This window comes from Lycium ferocissimum, chromosome 1 (genome assembly GCF_029784015.1).
Source record: "Lycium ferocissimum isolate CSIRO_LF1 chromosome 1, AGI_CSIRO_Lferr_CH_V1, whole genome shotgun sequence".
In the NCBI taxonomy this organism is placed as follows: Eukaryota; Viridiplantae; Streptophyta; class Magnoliopsida; order Solanales; family Solanaceae; genus Lycium; species Lycium ferocissimum.
Window position 1 is genome coordinate 52535125 of NC_081342.1, and position 20980 is coordinate 52556104.

Here is a 20980-nt window from a genome sequence, read left to right on the forward strand (position 1 = left end):
GATTTCATACTATCTTGCCTTCCCAAGTCATTTCTTCTCGGTTGTTATTTCGCCATAAGACCTTAACTGAGGCTACTTCCTTATTTCGAAGTCTCCGTACTTGCTTGTCTAATATGGCAATGGGCACTTCTTCATAGACTAGCTTTTCTGTCACTTGAACATCATCTATTGGAACAATCCTCATAGGATCCCCAACACACTTGCGGAGCATTGAGACATGGAAAACTGGATGGACCGATTCAAGTTCTAGAGGTAAGTCCAATTCATAAGCTACTTAACCTACCTTGCGGATAATCTTATAGGGTCCAATGTATCGAGGACTTAACTTTCCTTTCTTATCAAATCTCATCACCCCTTTCATTGGCGACACCTTCAAAAATACCCAGTCATCAACTTGAAATTCTAAGTCTCGCCGGCGGTTGTCCGCATAAGATTTTTAGCGACTTTGGGCTGTCAATAATCGATCTCATATCACCTTGACTTTTTCTACTGCTTGTTGAATTAACTCAGGGCCTATTAGCTGTACTTCTCCTATCTCAAACCATCCAATTGGAGACCTGCACTGTCACGACCCCACCAGAGGCCGTGACGGGTGCCCGATAGTATCCTATCGGCACCTCTTATCATGTATTCTATTCGTGCTACCGAGTGGGCCATATGGACGATACAATCACATCTTACTCAACATAATCATCAATAGCATACTCGTGAACGAGTGTCAGTAGAGTTTACCAAACGATTATACGGCCATAAAAGGCGAGCGGGACTACAACATTTGTCCGTGCACGTACGTCTACGAGCCTCTAAATAAGATACATATATCCTGAAGTCGGGCCGAATCCACCGTGCCCAAATATGTACACAAAAGTAGTACCGATGCGGAGCTCCGAACAAGCTTGTGAGCGCTTCCAATATTCTTGGTGGGGCCTCAGGGATCCGATGCGTCTACTGTTTACGCGGGCATGAACGCAGCGTAGCCCACAAGAAGTAGGACGTCGGTGATCAATGTGCGAGTATGTAAGGCATGAGTAACAAAGATATGGAAGGATACAAAGCATGAATCGTAACAAACGTAAATATAGAACATATCATATCATGGGATAAAGAGCAACAGCAGTAGCATTCGAGTGCCTTTTAGGCGGGTACCGTGCATGCTTAGTGCTGCGGAACGTGCAGCCCGATCCATATATATATATACACAATATTATATTGCTGCGGAACGTGCTGCCCGATCCATATATATATTAACCGCGGAACGTCTGACCGATCCGTATAATATATTGATGCGGAACGTGCGGCCCGATCCATAACCACATATCCGCGCGTCCGGCATCCGCGTCCGGACGGTATCATATCATATTATGCCATCGATCAGGTGGTTATGCTGCGTATATAACGCTCTCGCCCTTTTCCCGAGGCCTCCCCATATTCATATACATATATCATATTCATATATCATATTCACATATCATATTCATATATCATATTCATATATCATATTCACATATCATATTCATATATCATATGGGTAGCATGCATGAGAGCCCAAATAAAGTCATGTATCTATCGGAGTGACATAAGGTCGGTAGCCTCCGATCATATTATGGATTAATCGTGGTCGCTTCGTCTCACTTTGGAGGAATGATTATCATAAGGTGAGACTGTCAACAAAGAATAGCTCCACGAGGAACTAGATCAACATTCTCATATTGTTATTGAAAATCCGGGCAGTAGTTATATCAAAATCTTTCGGACGGTACTCGGAAACATATCATATATCATAAGTATGTCAAAGTATCGTAGGGACCATAGTCGTATATCAAATCATTACGAGCCCGCCTATGAAGAATCAAGTCATCATATGTCACAAAACTTTCTACGAACAAATTGAGGCAATCCGAGCCTTTCGGTGAAAGTTACGGGCTTTCGTAGTTTCGGAATCGTTTAGAAATAAACTCTTTGGAAAGCAAAATCTTTATGCAACTTTTGAAACTTGATTATACAAATGACATAAGGACTAGGATTTGACCACATTAAGAATACAAATATCAAGAAGCCAATGAGAATCATAAACATGCTCGGATCACCGGAATGGAGTTGCCTCGAAGTTCGTGCCATAACTTATTCTCAACCAAGACATGCCAAAGAAAGAAGGGGTGAGCCTTAACATACCTGCTCGACCTCCTATTGGCCATGTCTATCCGCCCGAGCTCGCAAATCTACATTCGAGAGGATTCACACTAATGTTAGTCTCCGTATTACATACTTATCTCAAGTTCCAACTTAAACTATTTCATATTCTACCGAAAATGGCAAAGATCTCCCTTGTTTAGGTGCCTAGCCCGAATTCTCAATTTCATCAACCAACAACAACAACAACAATATCAATATCAATAATATCATTTCCCATATCAAAATATTCCATAAAGCATTACCCGCACGCCGTTTTCCAATTTCCATAACTAGTCAATTCACTATTCAACCATTTAATCGTCTCTACCGAATTCATAAACTATACCAACAATCCGCATGCTAACAATCATCATTCTTATGAACACAAAAACCTATATTAACATCATATTACTCTCCAAAACAGCCCACAACAATTGCAACATCAACATGAGTCATCAAACATTCATTTTCATCGTAGAATCCGCAACACAACATTTCAAACATACTAAATAAAATTAGTCCCTCATCCCTATATAATACTACATGTACACGGCCCAACCTACAACAATCACAACTTCAATTTAAACCATTCAATACCTTCATTTCCATCACATAGAATTCACAACAACAACAAAACATGTTAAACAAAATTGATTCTTCACCTCTACACATATGCACCTATTCGGCCAACACCATAATCAATATTTTCATGAATTCCATTCATTTCCATACACTATAACACGTTCAAAACATCCATAAAACATGTAAGGGAGGATTAAATCTTACCTCTTCCGCCAATCTTCTCCCACGGCTAGCTTTTGTAAAACACCACAACGAGCGGTTTTCTTGTTCTAACAACTACTCTACGTTGACGAGGACGTTCCAATTAGTAGGGAAACTAGGAGAAAATAATTTTTGGTAATCAATTCTTGCCCCTCAAATTTTTAGTTCTTGGCCGAATAGACCTTGATGATTTCTCTCAAATTTTCTTGAAGTTTCCAAGTGAGGAGAATGGTGAAATAAGATGACTTAGTCATCTTTTATTTCAATTAGTAGCCAACCATGTGGCCATGGCCCACACCAAGGTGGCCGGCCACATGGCTCCCTTATTCTTTTTTTTTTTTTTTCTTTCTTTTTCTCCAAGTTTCTAGAATTTCCCTTAAGTCATAAAGATGACCAATTTTATTTTCTTGCTTGCCTAGTCACCTTATCCACATGTACACTTAACCCTTGAAATATAATAGTTTCTGAATTCCAAGTTTGCCCTTAATATTCCATGCCAATAATATTTATAAGCGACTTGCGCATTAAATCAAAACCGGAAAATGGCCTTATCCTTAACTTTCCTTCCATAACCTATTACACGAACTCGGGCTCTTGTATCCTTTCGACAATACTCCGGTGTCTATAGTTAACTAGCTAACTCCTAATAAATCTCAATGTACCGAAACTTGGGGTGTAATATGCACTTCCTTCCATATAAAGCTTCATACGGAGCCATTTAAATACTGGAATGGTAACTATTGTTGTATGCAAACTCAATTAAAGGTAAGTGGTCATCCCAACTACCACCAAAATCCAGAACACATGCTCTTTGCATATCCTCCAAGGTCTGAATGGTACGTTCAGCTTGCCCATCCATTTACGGATGAAATGCCGTGCTAAGCTTTACTTGAGTACCTAGACTTTCCTGGAAAGATTTCCAGAACTTGGCTGTAAATTGCGCTGCTCTATCTGTGATAATGGATATCGGAATACCATGGAGTCTCACAATCTCCTTGAGATACAACCTTGCATAATCTTCTGCTGAGTATGTGGTTCTAACAGGAAGAAAATGAGCTGCTTTCGTCAATCTATCCACAATCACCCATATAGAATCATACTTGCTTCGGGAACGAGGTAATCCCACAATAAAATCCATGTTGATCACTTCCCATTTCCAAGTGAGGATTTCCATTGCTTGCAATAATCCTCCTGGCTTTTGATGTTCGATTTTCACTTGCTGGCAATTTGGACATTGAGCTACAAATTCTGCTATGTCTTTCTTCATTCCATCCCACCAATAAATTAACTTGAGATCATGATACATCTTTGTCGTTCTTGGATGAATAGAATATCGAGAATAATGAGCTTCTTCTAGAATTCGGCGACGTAATTCTGCAACATTCGAAACACATAGCCTGCCTCGGTATCTAAGAATTCCATCCGTAGAAGTTTCAAATGGAGACTTCTCTTTTTCATGAAATGTGTCTCTATAATGGCTCAACTGAGGATCTTCATATTACCGCTCTTTCACTTCCATATTCAAGGATGAAACTGTGGGATTATTAATACCAATTCCTGCACTACCTGAATCAACTAGACGTACTCCAAGATTAGCTAGTTGGTGGAGCTCATGAATTAATTCTTTCTTCTCCGGAGGAACTTCATATAGGCTGCCCATCGACCGGCGGCTAAGCGCATCAGCTACTACATTTGCCTTTTCGGGGTGGTATAAAATACTCACATCATAATCTTTCAATAATTCTAACCACCGTCTCTCGCCGCATTCAACTCCTTTTGTTTGAAAATGTATTGAAGACTGCGGATCTGTATAGATATCAACATGCACACCATACAAGTAATGTCTCCACATCTTTAATGCATGAATAACTGCTGCTAATTCGAGATCATGAGTTGGGTAGTTCTTTTCATGTTTCCGCAGCTGTCTCGAAGCATAAGCGATGACTTTACCGTGCTACATTAACACACATCCTAACCCAACACCGGAAGCATCACAATATACAACGTAACCATATGGCCCTTCTGGGAGTGTCAAGGCCGGGCCGAGGTTAATCTATTCTTCAACTCTTGGAAGGCTGCGTTCACAAGCATCATTCCATCGAAATTTAGCCGACTTTTGGGTTAGCTTCGTCAATGGGGCTAAAATAGAGGAAAATCCTTCTACGAACCACTATAGTACTCGCCAATCCCGTAAAAACTACGGACTTCCGTAGGCGTCGTAGGCCTTGGCCAAGTCTTCACGACTTCAATTTTCGAGTATCAACTCGAATGCCATCATACGAAATAACATGACCCAAAAATGTCATAGAATTCAGCCAAAACTCGCACTTTGAAAATTTTGCATACAATTCTCGAGTTCGAAGAATTCTAAGAACAATACATAAATGGTCTGCATGTTCGATTCTTAACGAGTATACCGTAATGTCATCAATGAATACTATTAAGAATAAATCCAAGAGGGCCACGAATACATTATTCATCAAATTCATGAACACTGCCGTAGCATTAGTTAACCCAAATGACATCACCCGGAATTCATAATGGCCATATCTCGTTCTGAAAGCTGTTTTGGGAATATCTTCTTCTCTAACTCTCATTTGATGATAACCCGACCTCAAGTCTATTTTGGAAAACCACTTGGCACCTTGTAATTGATCAAACAAATCATCAATTCTTGGGAGAGGATATTTGTTCTTTATCGTCACCTTATTCAACTGCCTATAATCGATGCACATTCGTAGGGAGCCATCTTTCTTTCTTACAAATAGGACAGGTGCTCGCCACGGTGATGAACTGGGTCTAATAAACCCTTTCTCAAGCAAATCTTTCAACCGTGCCTTTAGCTCTTTCATTCTTCGCTGAGCCATCCGGTAAGGAGGAATGAAAATAGGCTTGGTGTCCGGCAACACATCAATAGCGAAATCAATCTCTCTTTCCGGAGGAAGGCCTGGAAGTTCATCTGAAAATACATCCGAAAATTCATTCACTATCGGAACGGATTGGAAAGTTGGCGACTTTGCTTCGATGTTCTGAACCCGGACTAAGTGATAAATATAGCCCTTAGCTATCATCTTTCTTGCCTTAAGGTAGGAAATAAACCTACCTCTTGGAGATGCTGTATTACCCTTCCATTCAAGCACGGGCTCTCTCAGAAATTAAAATCGAACTACTTTCATTCGGCAATCGACATTAGCATAACATGAGGCCAACCAATCCATACCCATAATCACATCGAAATCTAACATTTCCAGCTCAACTAAATCAGCTTTAGTCTGGTGGTCGCATATCACGACTACATAATTTTTGTACACTTGTCTAGCTATCACGGGATCACCAACCGGAGTAGATACCTCAAAAGGTTTAATTGGCTCAGATTTCACCCCAATACGACCAGCAACATACGGAGTAATATAAGATAGGGTAGAACCCGAGTCTATCAATGCATACACATTATGGAAAAATACGGATAATGTACCTGTAACCACATCCGGGGAGGACTCAAGATCCTGTCGTCCTGCTAAAGCATACATACGGGGCTGAGTGGCACCTGAAGTAGATGCTCCCCCTCTACCTCTACCTCGACCTGTTGGGATGCGGGGAGTACGCCTACCGGTGCACCGAAGAGGAACACCATCGATCTCGTGGGCTCGAACCCCACCTCTACCATACCTCGAGGGCAATCACGCATCAAGTGCCCCTATCCCGTCCACAAACATAGCAAGCATCTGTGCCCTGGCGACATGGCCCCGAATGTAATTTACCGCACTGACTACATCACGGTATTGGTGGTCTCCTCTGACTATAATAACCCCCAAACTGAGAACCTTAAGCTCTCGATCTCTGACCCTGTCCTGAAGGAAAGGAGCGATCAAATCTCCTAACTGCAAATCGTGGAGGTGCACTAGCCGCCGACTGGCCTGAGTGTCTACAATATGCCTGCCTTGATCCCCCTCTACAATCACTACCTGCTCTCATAGATCCGGTTCTCTTACTTTGCCCTCTATCAATATCACGATCACCCCTTTGCGGATGTTGTTGTCCTTCTAAATTCTGGGCATGGGCTTGAATACGGGAAATATCTATCCCATCTTGCAACGAAGCCGTCAAGCAGTCCTTGAACAAGTGTGGCCCTAATCCACTCACGAACTTTTGCACTCTATCCCCCATGTCGGCTACCATAGTCGGAGCATACCTAGCCAAGGAATTAAATTGAAGGCTATATTCCCGGGCACTCATATTTCCTTGCTTCAAATTTAGGAACCTATCCGCCCTAGCTCGGCGGACCTCGGGTGGCAAATAGTGACGGATAAAGGCATCTACGAATTCTTGCCAAACGGGAGGAGGCGCATTCTCTTTTCTTGATGATATCTAATTATTGTACCATAATACCGCTACATCTCGGAGTCTATAAGATGCCAACTCCACAGATTCAGTTTCGGAGGCATGAATAATCTTCAATGTTCTCAACATTTCATTAATAAAACTTTGTGGGTCCTCATCCGGCTTTGACCCGAAAAACTCCGGAGGATTCAAACTCAGGAAATCACGAGCTCTAGTACTAACGGCCCTGTCACTTGAACCCGAACCTTGCCGCTGCGCCTGGGCGGCAACTAATTGCGTCAATAGATGAATAGCCTCGGTCACTTGTTGACCCGAAGTAGCCGGTGGAGGAACTAGAGGCATGGGAGCTGGAGCTGAAGCTCCCTCTTATTCTTCTATAATAGGCGGAGTAGAGGAGGCATTAGATGGAGCCTCATTATGTGATTCACCCTCTTCTGCATTCATTGGTAGCTCTCTTTCTACCCGCCTTTTCATCGTAATCTTGCCCTTCTGGGCGGCTGTAGCTTTTTCCTTTGGCGGCATTTCTGAAATCATAACACAATATTAGGAAGGAGAAAATCTTATACATGGCTCTATCGCACGATCTCATAAGAAGAAGAATGGTCATCTTTCCTAAATGTCCTGTAGCCTCCTGTTTATTAGTGTGGCGCGCAACACACCATAAACAAGACTCTACTAGAGACGACTCGTAGACACTTCCTAGGACTGAACTACTCTGATACCACTTTTGTCACGACCCGACTAGGGGCCATGATGGGTAACCGGGGCTAACCACCGAGCACCGCTCATACCATTACCCATCATACACATTAGGCATTCATTCATTAATCTTATACTCAAATCGTGGGAAAAACATTTTTCACTTCGAAACATAATTACCTTTATATACATAAGCCCTTCGGCTATCAAAATAATGTACATACAATAAGGACATCGTGAGACCATACTACCCACACATACGTATCTACGAGTCTCTACTAGAGTACTAGACATATGGATGGGACAGGACCCCGTCATGCCCAAAACATATATATACACAAAAGAATAAATCAATGTGTCACGACCCAACCGGAGGGCCGCGACGGGTACCCGGTGCTAACCCACCCGGGCACCTCGTAACATACTTTCACATCACATCTAGGTGAGCCACATAGCTAAATCATGCTTCCATTCATCATTCATATTAATCCCATTGGGCGACAATTTACTTATATCATCATTAACAACTACGCTCATATAAATGTATATAAGCCGACGAGGCCGACAAAATAATATCCCAAAACATAGGCCGACAAGGCCAAACATATCTAACCATATACACATGTCTACAAGCCTCTAAGAAGAGTATGTCATAACATATAGGCGGGACAGGACCCCGCAGTGCCCATATATGTACATAAAAGAATATATACCAAAAGCTGCAGCTCCGAATGAAATGGAGCTCCGCTATGTAGTCCCTGAATAATGAGGCTATGGATCAAGTCTGTCTCCCTAGCCACCTACGGGCATGACGCAGCATCCACAAACAAAAGGACGTCAATACAAAGAATGTACTGAGTATGTAAAGCATGATCAACATCAATATGAAAGCATAATAGATGACATATGAAATAGCATAAGATGGGAGATAATAGTATCATCGTCATAGCACTTACTTGCTTTCCATAGGGACATTCCATTTCTATTGCGTATCCGTGTACATACGTCCATATCCGTACTCATTTACCTTTCGTAACCATTTTCATATTCGTATTCATATTTCCTTTCATACTCATGTCTATATCATATACATTGCATATACATAGCCTTTACTTAGCATTTACATATACTTAACATATTCGTACTCATATTGATGTTATATACATAGCATTTATATAGCATACCCGACCACGAAGGTTCGGTGTTTCACATACCTGGCCCTACCAAGGCTCGTTGTCATACATACCCGGCCCTACCAAGGCTCGGTGTTATACGCCCAATCCAAGCTGGTGAGCGCGCATTACATATACACATATCTACTATATTCTACCCAGCCATATAAGCTCAGGGTTTCATAATAGCCACACATGGGCACATACTACATATAAGCTCATAAGCATCTTTAGCCTTTTTACTATCGTCATTCATTACATCTATCCTTAAAGGATTTCTCATCGTATAAGGAACTTGGTACAATCGTATCGTATCTAGAATCATAAGCTTAGTAGCTTTTAGAGATAGGATCATTGGAGAATATTGTAGGCTCGTAGAAGGATAAATATTTGGCCAAAGAACCATGCCTTATGAAAGAAGGGTTAGCCTTACATACCTTTCCGTTCAACTATTCTATCACTTGTACGTTCTTCTTCAATGCTCACGCTTCTACCTTCATTAGAGTGCATACTAACATTAGAGAATTGATAGCTTAACATTCATGACTAAAGCTAGGGAAAATTGGACAGCATCTCCTTTATTTATACGACTTCCTCCATATCATATATCAACTCTCAAACATCAATAATAGTATTCACAATATCATCACAATAGCCTTTATTCAACTACATTATCCTTACTTCTCAATTCACTTCAATTCATCCATATTCATGGTCATATCACACAATTTCGTTCATTCATATACAAGGTCTATTCCATGTTCTCAATATCATTTATAACATGATTATAATCATAATGTATCAAGAATCATAACTCAATCCAAACATTTACTCAAAAGTGACACTATTCCCACATTCATGACCCATTTCCTATTTCTTTATATAATCCAAGTGTTTCAACTTTCAAATACCTTAAACAAGAAGGAAATGTCATAAAACTTACCTTAGTTGGTGTAGGAATGAACCTTGGGTGCAAACACTTCACTTGAGAAAAACCCTAGTTTCACCTTCACTTGGATTTCTTGTTTTGGATGAACTTTAATGGGTTTCTTATACTTGATTCACTTGGTTTGATGAAATTGAACACTAATTTCTCTTGAAATCTTGTGGGAGAAATGTAGAGAGATGTTCTAGAGAGAATGATTGAAATGTGGAAATAAAATAATGAACTTGGTCCTCTTTTTAATAACTCCAAAAATCTGTTCTGTCAGGAGGTTATACGGACACTTATACGGTCCGTATAAGTGACCGTGAAATGGACCTTCCATTCACTCGCCTCTGTGACCATTATACGGTCCGTATAAATTTATATGGTCCGTATAACTGACCGTATAATCCCACCAGTGAGGGACCTTCACTGTGATGGTTCTACGGTCCATTATACGGTCCGTATAACATTATACGGTCCGTATAATGAGTCGTATAACCCATCAGTCCACTGAACTTGTTCTCATCACTTCGTTCGATTTCCAATCCTTATGGAACCTTCTTAACACTTGTTTAACATTTCATTAACAATCCAAGGGACGTTATAACTCTTCCTCGAAACATCATTAAGTCATCATTAATTCGATACTCACAAATCTTGCTCGATACATGACATATACCTTACTTTTAATTAACAACTTTATCTCCTATATATATGTCTTTGAAATCTTATTTAGAATCATCAAATGCTATTTCTTACTTATCGAAACACCATACACTTCATACTCTTCGTTAGTCTATTCACTGTACATCAACGGAAAATTTTTCGAGGTGTAACACAATGGCACCTCCGGAATAATGGGGTGCTCTCAAAGTCTGCTAGTAGCTCCTACGAGTCTGGATCACCTCTCTGTCTACCTGTGGGCATGAACACAGCGTCCAAAGAAAACGGACGTCAGTACGAACATTGTACTGAGTATGTAAGGCATGAATGAAATGAACATAATAGAGAAATCATAAGATATAAGATGAAGATATAACCTGCGTAACTTTTAAGGGTGGATACATTCATGCATATATCATATATAATAATAGTACTTGTATCATCATAGCGCATACATCATCGTATCATATATATATATATATATATAACCGCGTCCGGGTAACCATCATATGCCGCCCGCTAGTGGTGTCATGCCCGGCCCTCTAGGCTCGGTGTAAACATAGCAGCCCGCCTTAGCGGTGACATGCCCAACCATTTAGGCACGAGGGAATCGTATGCAGTCCGCCTTCGCGGTGACATGCCCGGCCAACTAGGCACGGTGGAATCGTATCATCGTATAGTCAACATAAACTTATCATTATCACATATCTCATAGGCACATCATAGCCTTATCATAACTTAGCATCATCATACATTCATCATTAATTATACATTAAAGCTTGAAGGTAACCATGGCTATGTCCGGGTGACATGAGGTCGTGAACCCCCGACTACGTTATGGAGTAATCATAATCGTTATATCTCACCTTGGAGGGACTAACGTTTTAAGGTGAGTGCACACAAAGAAAAGCATCAATGGAACTATACTTAGGATCATTAGATTGTAGAAACATCATATCGTATCCATAGCAAGAACTTTAAGGAATTATCATGTCATGAACTTTAGAACTTTTAGGCTCAACTCATAGTCATCATTATCATACTCACATCGTATCTCTTTTCTTTATCTTATGAAAAGCACTTTATAACCATAGACCCATAATTTCCGATGTGTAGGAAAGTCATGGAAATATAGGAGAATTCATGCCATAGGAGTCATGCCTTAGAAAGAAGGGACTAGCCTTACATACCTCTTTCGTTTAGCTATTCTATCGTTTGATCGTTCTCCTTCGATGCTCGCGTTTCTACCTTCAAGAAAGTTCGTATTAACATTAGCTAATCGATTATAAGAACATGCTTACTAAGGCTAGAGAAAATTGGGCAGCATTTCCTTTGTTTATACAACTTTCCTCATATTACATATCAACTCCCAACCATCCATAACAACATTCACCCTATTATAAGCAACAATCATCATTCATCTATATTATCCACATTTCACAATTTCATTCCAATTCCTCCATAATCATGGTCATACTTCACTATTGCGTTTTCTCACATATAATGCTTATCCCATATTCTAAATTTCACTTATAGCATGCTTACAATCACAACATATCAATATTCATGACTCATTCCAAACTACTACTCAAAATCGCATTATTCATATCTTTGTGACCCATTTTCTATCTCCTTTCATAATCTAAATCTTTCAGCTTCTCATTACCTTAAACAACATGAAAAGATCATAAAACTTACCTTAGATAGTGTAGGAATAAGCCTTGAGTGGAAATACTTCTGCACCAAAACCCTAGTTCACTTCCATTGGAATTCCTTGGCTTGGATGAACTTTAATGTGTTTCATACACTTGATTTTTGTTGGTTTGATGAAGTTGATCACAAATCCCTTTTGAGTTCTTATAGATGAAGAGTGGAGAGGGTTCTAGAGTGTTCTTGAGGTGTGAGGTGAAAATGAAATGAAATAAATGAACTTGGGGTCTCTTATATCATTTTTTTAAAATCTGGCCCGACACCAATCTACGGACCAACATACGGTCCGTATAAATTATATGGACCGTATGTCTAGCCGTATATTTGGTCCAGTGGAGTTTCCATTCTGGGCAGGATATACGGTTGAACATACGGCCCGTATGTTTTATACGGCCAGTATGTTTGGCCGTATAATGCCCAGCTTTCCGAAGTTCGTTCTCGTCGACTCGTTTGACCTCCAATCCTTATGGAACCTTCTTGACACTTGTTTAATACCTCAATACCAATCTAAGAATACCAATCTAAGGGACATTATAACTCTTCTCCAAAACACCATTAAGCCATCATTAATTCGATACTCGTAAATCTTACCCGACACACAACATATGCCTTGTTTTCCTTAACAACTTCCGTCTCCTACCTCGAATGTCTTTGAAATCTCATTTAGAATCATCAAATGCTATTTCTTACTTACCAAGACATCGTATACTTCGTGCCCTTCATTAGTCTATTCATTGTACGTTAACGAAAAATTTTCCGAGGTGTAACAAAAGGAACCAGCTAAGGATTGAGTGGAAAAAGACAAGATAAGGTGACATTAAAAGAAGAAAAAAAGCCAAGTTGTGAGATACTTGTTTTTTCTTGAGATGCCTCAAACAGGCAGTGTTTTCAGAGGCATTTTGGGAGCGAGTCCCGGGGCGTACCAAAAACGCTGGGGGGCTTAAATGAAAGGCGTAGATCCATAGGGTGTATGTCCTACAATTTGGGGCGTAAGTCCCGAGCGCAAAAGCATAAGCCCCGGGCGTAAAGGCGTACGCCCCGGGCATTAAATTTGATTTTTATTATTTTTAAAAGTATTTTTGCTATAAATTATGATTTTTATTATTGGTATAATGGTGTTTATACTTTATGTTATCATATTGTGCTGATTTTTCTAAAATATATAAATAAAAAAAAGCAACTCGCATAGAAAATAACACTAAGATAAATAGTTTTTTTAGATGATTATGTGTGAAATTGATATGATAGGGATTTCATAGCATGATGCTCCTGAAGCAACTATATTCATTTGTTGTCATTGCTCTTACACTTTTTGCCCTTCTCCTTCTTTGGATATACAAATAAAAGTCATTGCAAATATTAGTTGATGTCGGGAAGGACTTATAGATTTGGAGATTGATGATGAAGTGAATCAAGATTTAGTTTTAAAGATAATCTTGGCTATTATCATTTTTTGTGTTATTTACCTTTCTCAAATAATATTTATAATAATTCTTTTATATTATTGGTGATTTATATTTGAATATATTTGTAGAATTCTAATGAAAACTTTACTTTTGCTTATTTTTTAGTAATAAAACTATGAAATTGAAGATACGTGAGACATACGCCCCCGTAGATCCATTGGACCCCGTGTCTCAGGCTTACGCCTCACCCCGTCTTTGCGTAAAAAGTCTCGCCTCGCGCCCCTGCCTTTTAAAACACTGTTAATTGGTAAGGATATTGAAGCGGGAACTCAAATCGACAACAACTTAGTCGAGGTGCTCAGAATGATTATTGTCTGAATTTATGCGAAAGATACCACCCAAAGATTTAGGGAGACCAAAATTTCGTAAACATGGCCAGTGTGTGCAGAATTCATTGAAACTCGAAACCTCAAATTAAGAGACAAGTGTCACGATTTGAGCTATAATAGCTCAAATCGTGAAGAACAGAGTAATAAGAAAGAAGAGAGATATGAGAGAGAGAGAGAGAGAGAGAGAGAGAGAGAGAGAGAGAGAGATTGAATAGTTTGTAATTTCATAATCAGTAAATGCGTACAAAACGAACTAATAATGCCAAAGGTAATTGTACAGCAGAAACTATACGTGTCTAGTCTGTCACAAAGAATCAGAAAGGACTGAAAATAGCCCATACTTAAAATAAAATTAAGGGACTAATTTGACATAATGAAACTAGTTGATGCCCTAACTAAATTGGTTAATTAATGGTCATTTCATGACATTCCAGTCCCCTTAAGCACTTTGTCCTCAAGGATCAAAGTTGGAAACTTGAGACTTCAAAGTAATACTCCCAAGTAGCTTCTTCAGGGAGCAAGTTAGCCCATTGAACCCACACTTGAGTATCTACTGCATTTCCTTTCTTGACAATCCTGCGCTCTGTGATAGCTATTGGTTCAACTAAGGGTTGTCCATTAGAGGAACAAATGAGTGGTTCTGTAGCTGGAATCACAAGAGCTCCTATCTTCTTCTTCTTCTTCTTTTCAGCAGAGAAATGTGGAACTGGGTGAATCCTAGTTGGTTGAGGTAATGCAACTCATAAGCAACAGGACTAAACTTCTTGATCACATTATAGAGCCCATAATACTTAGAAGTGAGATACACATTGCTTCTTAAGGCAACAGAAACCTTCCTGTAAGGCTACAACTTTATATAAACCCAATCACCAACTTCAAGTCCCTTTTCTGTTCTTTTCTTATTTGCATAATATTTCATCCTCTACAGAGCCATTTTCAAATTTTTCTTCAAACTTTGGCTACCACATGTCTTTCTTGTAACCAATCAGCCCCTGCAGCTACTTTTGGATTGTGAAATCGACTCAAAAGAAAGTTAAGGAGGGTCATATCCATACAGAATTTTGAAAGGAGACATTTGTGTGGCTCGCTACTCAAGGTGCTGAAACTAATTTAGTTTCAATCAAAGTAGTAGAATATGTTTGGGAGTTGGGACGTTAGGTATTAATTACCTATTGGCTTATCGATGTTTCTATCACCCCAGGACCAAGACAAAAAAATAATATTTTTCTATTTTAAACTTAATGTAAGATAAATTTTCCCTATATTTACATCGATACACATCTATTTTGATATTTTATAAAATTTAAAATCTTCCCTGATTATTCGGTATGGTTATAGATTTATATAAAAAAAAACATTTTATTAAAAGAAACCTAAAAATAGGTTCGGTACGGCTCAATTCGATTGGTTCAATCGGTTTTTAAAAACTCATTAACACCCTTAATGAAATCTATTATATTTTGTATTGTTTTTTTAATTTGTATGAATAGATCTTTTAGTAGCACTGTGACCAAATCTATGTCTAATGGACAACATCAATTTTGCATAGCGAATTTTACAAGGGATTTTTTTTTTTTTTAAAATACAACTTTTGAAAATATTTACGTCACATAGCCCAATATACAATATTATACAACACTATAGCTAAGGAAACACTATACTTGGGGGATAGCATTGTGCATAATGTATCAACCTTGTATAATATGTATAATAGTGTATAAAAGGTATTTATACACAAATATGGGCTAAATTGAGTCTTAATACACAAAGTATGAGTTGCGTGGCGTAAGTATTTTTAAAAATAGACATAAAGTGTAATTTCCCCTTTTTTTAAAATTAAGATGAGTTTTTAAAGATTTTGTCAAGTGTGAACAAAAGATCAAAGACCTACCTAAATCCTATTTCTGCAATTTTATACCACTAGAACACATTGAACATATACCAAAGAATATGGCAGTGATAACATTGACTTATTTCCTTAACACCATTCGCGGGGAAGCCCCAAATTTAAATAATGGCCAGCCTTCAAACCCAAAGCTGACTCCTCTCCTTTCTGTTCCAAAGCCATCTTGGGTCGTCAGAACTGAGGCAAGTTAAACCTTTTTCTTTTTCTTTTTTCTTTTTTTTTTGTTCATTTCTATCTTTAAATTTGTTTTCTTGTGCTGACCAATTCTATCTTTCAACCTACTAATTGGTTTTCAAGAATACTGGTTTACATACTTGCTTTTCTTTCAGAAATTGACATAAAGTTTATTTTGAAGCTGCATTCAGCATGAGAATCTTAGGGGTCGTTTTGTAGGATGAATTAGAGAAAATAATGCATGTATTAGCTTTGGTATTATTAATCCCTTGTTTGGTAGTGTTTTTCAACCTATGTATACACCCTATTAAGTACTCCCTCCGTCCCAATTTATCTGACACCATTTGACTATGCACGGAGTTTAAGAAAGAAATAAAGACTTTGAAAATTTGTGGTCCAAAACAAGCCTTAGATACTTGTGTGACTGTGAATTATCTCATAAAGTTAAATTGTTTCTAAATATAGAATGGTAACATTCTTTTTATCTGTGACTAAAAAGGAAAGTGTTGCCGCATAAATTGGGACAGAGGGAGTACTTGTCATATACATAGCAAACCATGGTATTAGCAGAGTTACTAATACATGGATAAGCATGATTAAAGACAGAACTGCCCTTAATACACCAAACCAAACAGTGGATAAGAAATAATCCCAGCATTACTAATACACCCTATTCAGTACTATTCTCATACGCTCTACCAAACGACCCCTAAGGATTCCAAATGAAGCAGAATGAATATTGAGCATTATATAGCTGACCCCGACTAGTTTTGGGATTGAGACATAGTTGTTGTTCTTGTATTGAAGATTAGAATCTAACAGAACTTAATGCATGAAAATGTGTCGAAACTTGTTTCAGAGAAGCTGGTTGGAATAGCTAGTGTTCAACTTGGACATGTTTCAGTCTGGGACTACTCTTAAACAGATTTTGCTTACTGCTCTGAGTTTTAAGATTCATTTTTCACTTAGTCCAAGTTTTATATATGGTTTATCAGAACCTGCTTATAAAAGATACGGTTTATCACATATCCAACTTGACTTTGTGCATCTTTACTAAACAATTTTTACTGTCATCATTGTCTCATGCAACAAATTACTGAAATGAACTCAATTGATTGAAAGTAAGATCCTTAGAATAGCTCAATAGAAGAATACAAAGGGATTCAAATTAAACCAGAAAGCATAGTGTAAAGCTATCTATGCATTTGATAGAGAATTTATATGGAGATACAGAATCAGAGACTGCATCTCTTTGCTGAAGTGTCATAGAAAGTATTGGAAAATTTATTTGGAATGATAACCCTGGCGAAACAAGAGATAGTCACTTGCTTATTAAAGTCAAAGAAAAGAAATTGCATTAATGTTTATCAGGGAAGCTTTTCTTTTTTACTTTGCTAAGGTGTTTGTGTTCAAGGTGTTGCCAGTGAGCAAGAAAAGAATATTTTATGTTCCGTAACAGTAATCGTAGGCATCATTCCCAAACTTATTTCAAAGGTCTAACTATCATATATTCATATTTAAGGAAAGAAGAAACCTCAACGCAATTTTTATATGGTGGTGTCTGGGCCAGCTTGCGCACACCTTGACTTTTCCACTAGGTACCTGCTACTTCCCACTAAAATAAGTACTGGGTAAATATACTCACCAAGATTAGGCACACGAGACGAAATCACCTAGTTTTTCTTGTCTCTAGGGATTTGATCCCAGGTCTCCGAGATTTGCACCAACTTCATTGACCTCGGCCAACACCCCTGGGTGCTAAGACACCTGAACGCTAATGTTTGAAGTTTGGAGCAAAATTTGGTTATGATATTGACGATTGAGCCATTTATGGTTTGGGGGTGAATGTCCGGAAGACAAGGGAGAAGAACAGAGTGTATTGAACCACTGATTGGTCTTCAAAAGATCCCATGTTGATAATGCGAAACCTGTTTGTATATTTACTTTTGCATCAGAAAATTAATTGGGTGACACTTCTTAGTGTTTTAATACTTATTTTGAAGCTGTATTTCAACATAAAAAATCCTAATAGAAGTTACTATGTGAAAATGTCTCGGAACCTGGTCTAGACTAGCTGGTTGAAATAGTTAGACATTCAGCTCCTACAGTTCAAGTATGGGATATTTCTGGTCAGATATTTCCTTAGTAGTTTCTCTGACCTTTAATAATCATTTCCGCTGGATGGTGGAACTGAAGATTGGTCCAACTTCTAGGTGGTTTTACTCAATCTGGATAATCCAACATAACTTCATATATTGTACTACACCGCCTTTTCTATCATGCAATGAGTTACTGAAAGGAATTAATTTGGGATGATAGTCCAAGAAAAAAAATAGATAGATTTAAAGAACTTATGTTGAAATGGAGAATTAGAGACCGCATCCCTTTTCTGAAGTGTTACAGTAAAAATTGCAAAATTTGGGATGGTAATCCAGGATGCCGGATTAAGGATTACATATTGTCTAGTTTTAAGCTGGTTTAAATCCCATCCCAGTATCAGAAGATTGATCGAGCATTTTAAGATTTATTTTGTAATATAAGTATCATTGAGTTAATGATTTAGTTAAGTCGTGAAAGAGACTTTTGTCCGCTGTTTTGGCTAATTGATCAACGACAAAGATAGCTCAATAAGCATTTACTCAAAAGTAAGCAATGTTTAAGGCTTCCATAATTGTGCTTAAGGTTGGACAGTCAAATGTATCATGGATTAGGACAATCAACTACTGATCCTCTTGTATGAGGCAGGCATCTATACTTATTTCACATGCATCTAGAACTTGCCTGTACGTTATTTGAGTGTAAGATACTTAGGTCAAAATCTTTTCATGGTTACGATTTATGAACTTTGTTGCAGTCTAATGTTCGCAAAGCAAGAAGAAAGCAGCCAGATCCTCCTTGTGTTGTCTGTAAAGGAAGTGGCAGAGTTGAGTGCTACCATTGCCATGGCAGAGGTTCATCTCTCTCTCTCTCTCTCACACACACACACACACACACAGAGACAGATACTTACAAACTAAGAACTATGTTTGCACATCTGATGCTATTTGGATCTCATAGTCGTAGGGATCTAGTAGCTCAGTTGGTTGGCTACCTGAACTCTCACCTTGTTGGTGAGGGTTCGAATCCCCACATTGTAATCCCCTTCCCCATTTCCCCTTCCCCTACCCCCTATGTAATAAAAAACAATTTAAAAAAAAAAAAAAAAAAAAAGATCTCACAGTCAAAGCTGGTGTAAAAATTTCTTGAGACACTCGAAAACGTAAATGTGTTAGTGTTGCCTTTGAGCTATGGTCTGCTCATCATTGGGTGCTCGAAGTCTTGGTTGGGCTTGATCTGACTTGATTTAGTTTGGAGTACTAGAGGAAAAGGAAAAATTTAAAATAAGATAAGGATAATGATGCCATAAGGCTTAAAGTACTTCTTTTGATTCCCTAATTATTTATGAATTTGGTAAATAGTGGAAGCTGAACTAGGAGGATATAGCCATATGCTATAACTCCTTAGTAGAAAGTTTATCATGGCCTAACCGTAGATGTCTCCACGTGGCGCTCTCTTTTCTTGGAAGTCAACTATTTTCCCTTCTAATGCATACTTCTATGTGCTCCATGATCTAGTTAATTTTCTTAAGTCAACATCCTATTCGTGTTAGGTCTAATTCCTATTACTTTGGCTGCATATTCCCGTGATACAGGGAGGACTAACTTTGTGGACCTAGATATGCTTCCAAGAGGAGAATGGCCAAAATGGTGAGGTATCAAGCTATTCAATTTCTTCCACATTGTAAATAGTATTACTGGAGCTGCTGGGGATCCCACAATCTAATGCATACTTTGTAGGTGCAAGACTTGTGGTGGAAGTGGGCTTGGCTACTGTTCTCGTTGCCTTGGAACGGGTGAATACCGGTATATAATGGGATTCTCTTTCATGAGACGGGAAACTGATGACCCTGAAGGTAGATATTAGTCAAGCTGACATTGAAATAGGGACAAGTAGTCCGTCAATCTGCTTCTAAGAAGTTAGTTATTGGAATTCAATCTAGATAGGTGATGATCTGGCTTGTTTGGACCTTTTTGCTGCAGTTTGAACCAAACTGCGGATTGATGTTTCCTGGAAGAGCTTCAAACTGCGGAATGATGTTTCCAGGATGATCAAGGTTGAAGCTATACCTAGTGCAGGCACTGGAGCTTATTTAATTGGAATAACTAGAGTGCTACAAAATGCAATTATTAAAAAGAGATGAACATAGTGAAATGATATTTGTGTAGTTAACCTGCTGCTAGAGCTCCACCATTAGGGTGATAGCTTTGCTATATTCTTGTAAACATTGTCTCAGGTGTATCTGTCGACTTTTGGAACTGTGGCTGGAAATATTCCCTATATGTGGAAAATCAAGTTACAATATACTACCTCTTTTCTTTGTTCTGGTTACTACAGTACAAGAATGCTTGTTATCATCACTTTTAATAAAGACCAAAATGAGCTCTATAAACATCCCAATGGCCTCCCAAGGTCTTAAAAAGATTCTTCCCTTGTATTTTCTGTTAAAAGCTATTTCGTTGGGATACAAGATTCTTTGCAGTGGAGGTGTTCCTTAGAATCTTGTCTTACATTGCTCCAACTTGGAGAACCAAAAGTGT

General features: G+C 38.6%; 1 protein-coding gene across 2 annotated transcripts; it reads left to right on the plus strand.

The window, feature by feature from the left end:
• The first annotated feature begins 16127 nt into the window (after positions 1 to 16127).
• On the plus strand, positions 16128 to 20749 carry LOC132055426 (protein BUNDLE SHEATH DEFECTIVE 2, chloroplastic). 2 transcript variants are annotated; one of them, XM_059447245.1, is made up of 5 exons: positions 16128 to 16351; positions 19198 to 19294; positions 20035 to 20089; positions 20180 to 20295; positions 20423 to 20749. In XM_059447245.1, the coding sequence occupies exons 1-5, from the start codon at positions 16214 to 16216 to the stop codon at positions 20425 to 20427; spliced, it is 411 nt and encodes a 136-aa protein (XP_059303228.1). In that variant the 5' UTR covers positions 16128 to 16213; the 3' UTR covers positions 20428 to 20749. The 2 variants fall into 2 exon arrangements, with proteins under 2 accessions (XP_059303228.1, XP_059303220.1); XM_059447237.1 differs by having other exon boundaries at positions 20180 to 20749.
• Positions 20750 to 20980: the final 231 nt, after the last annotated feature.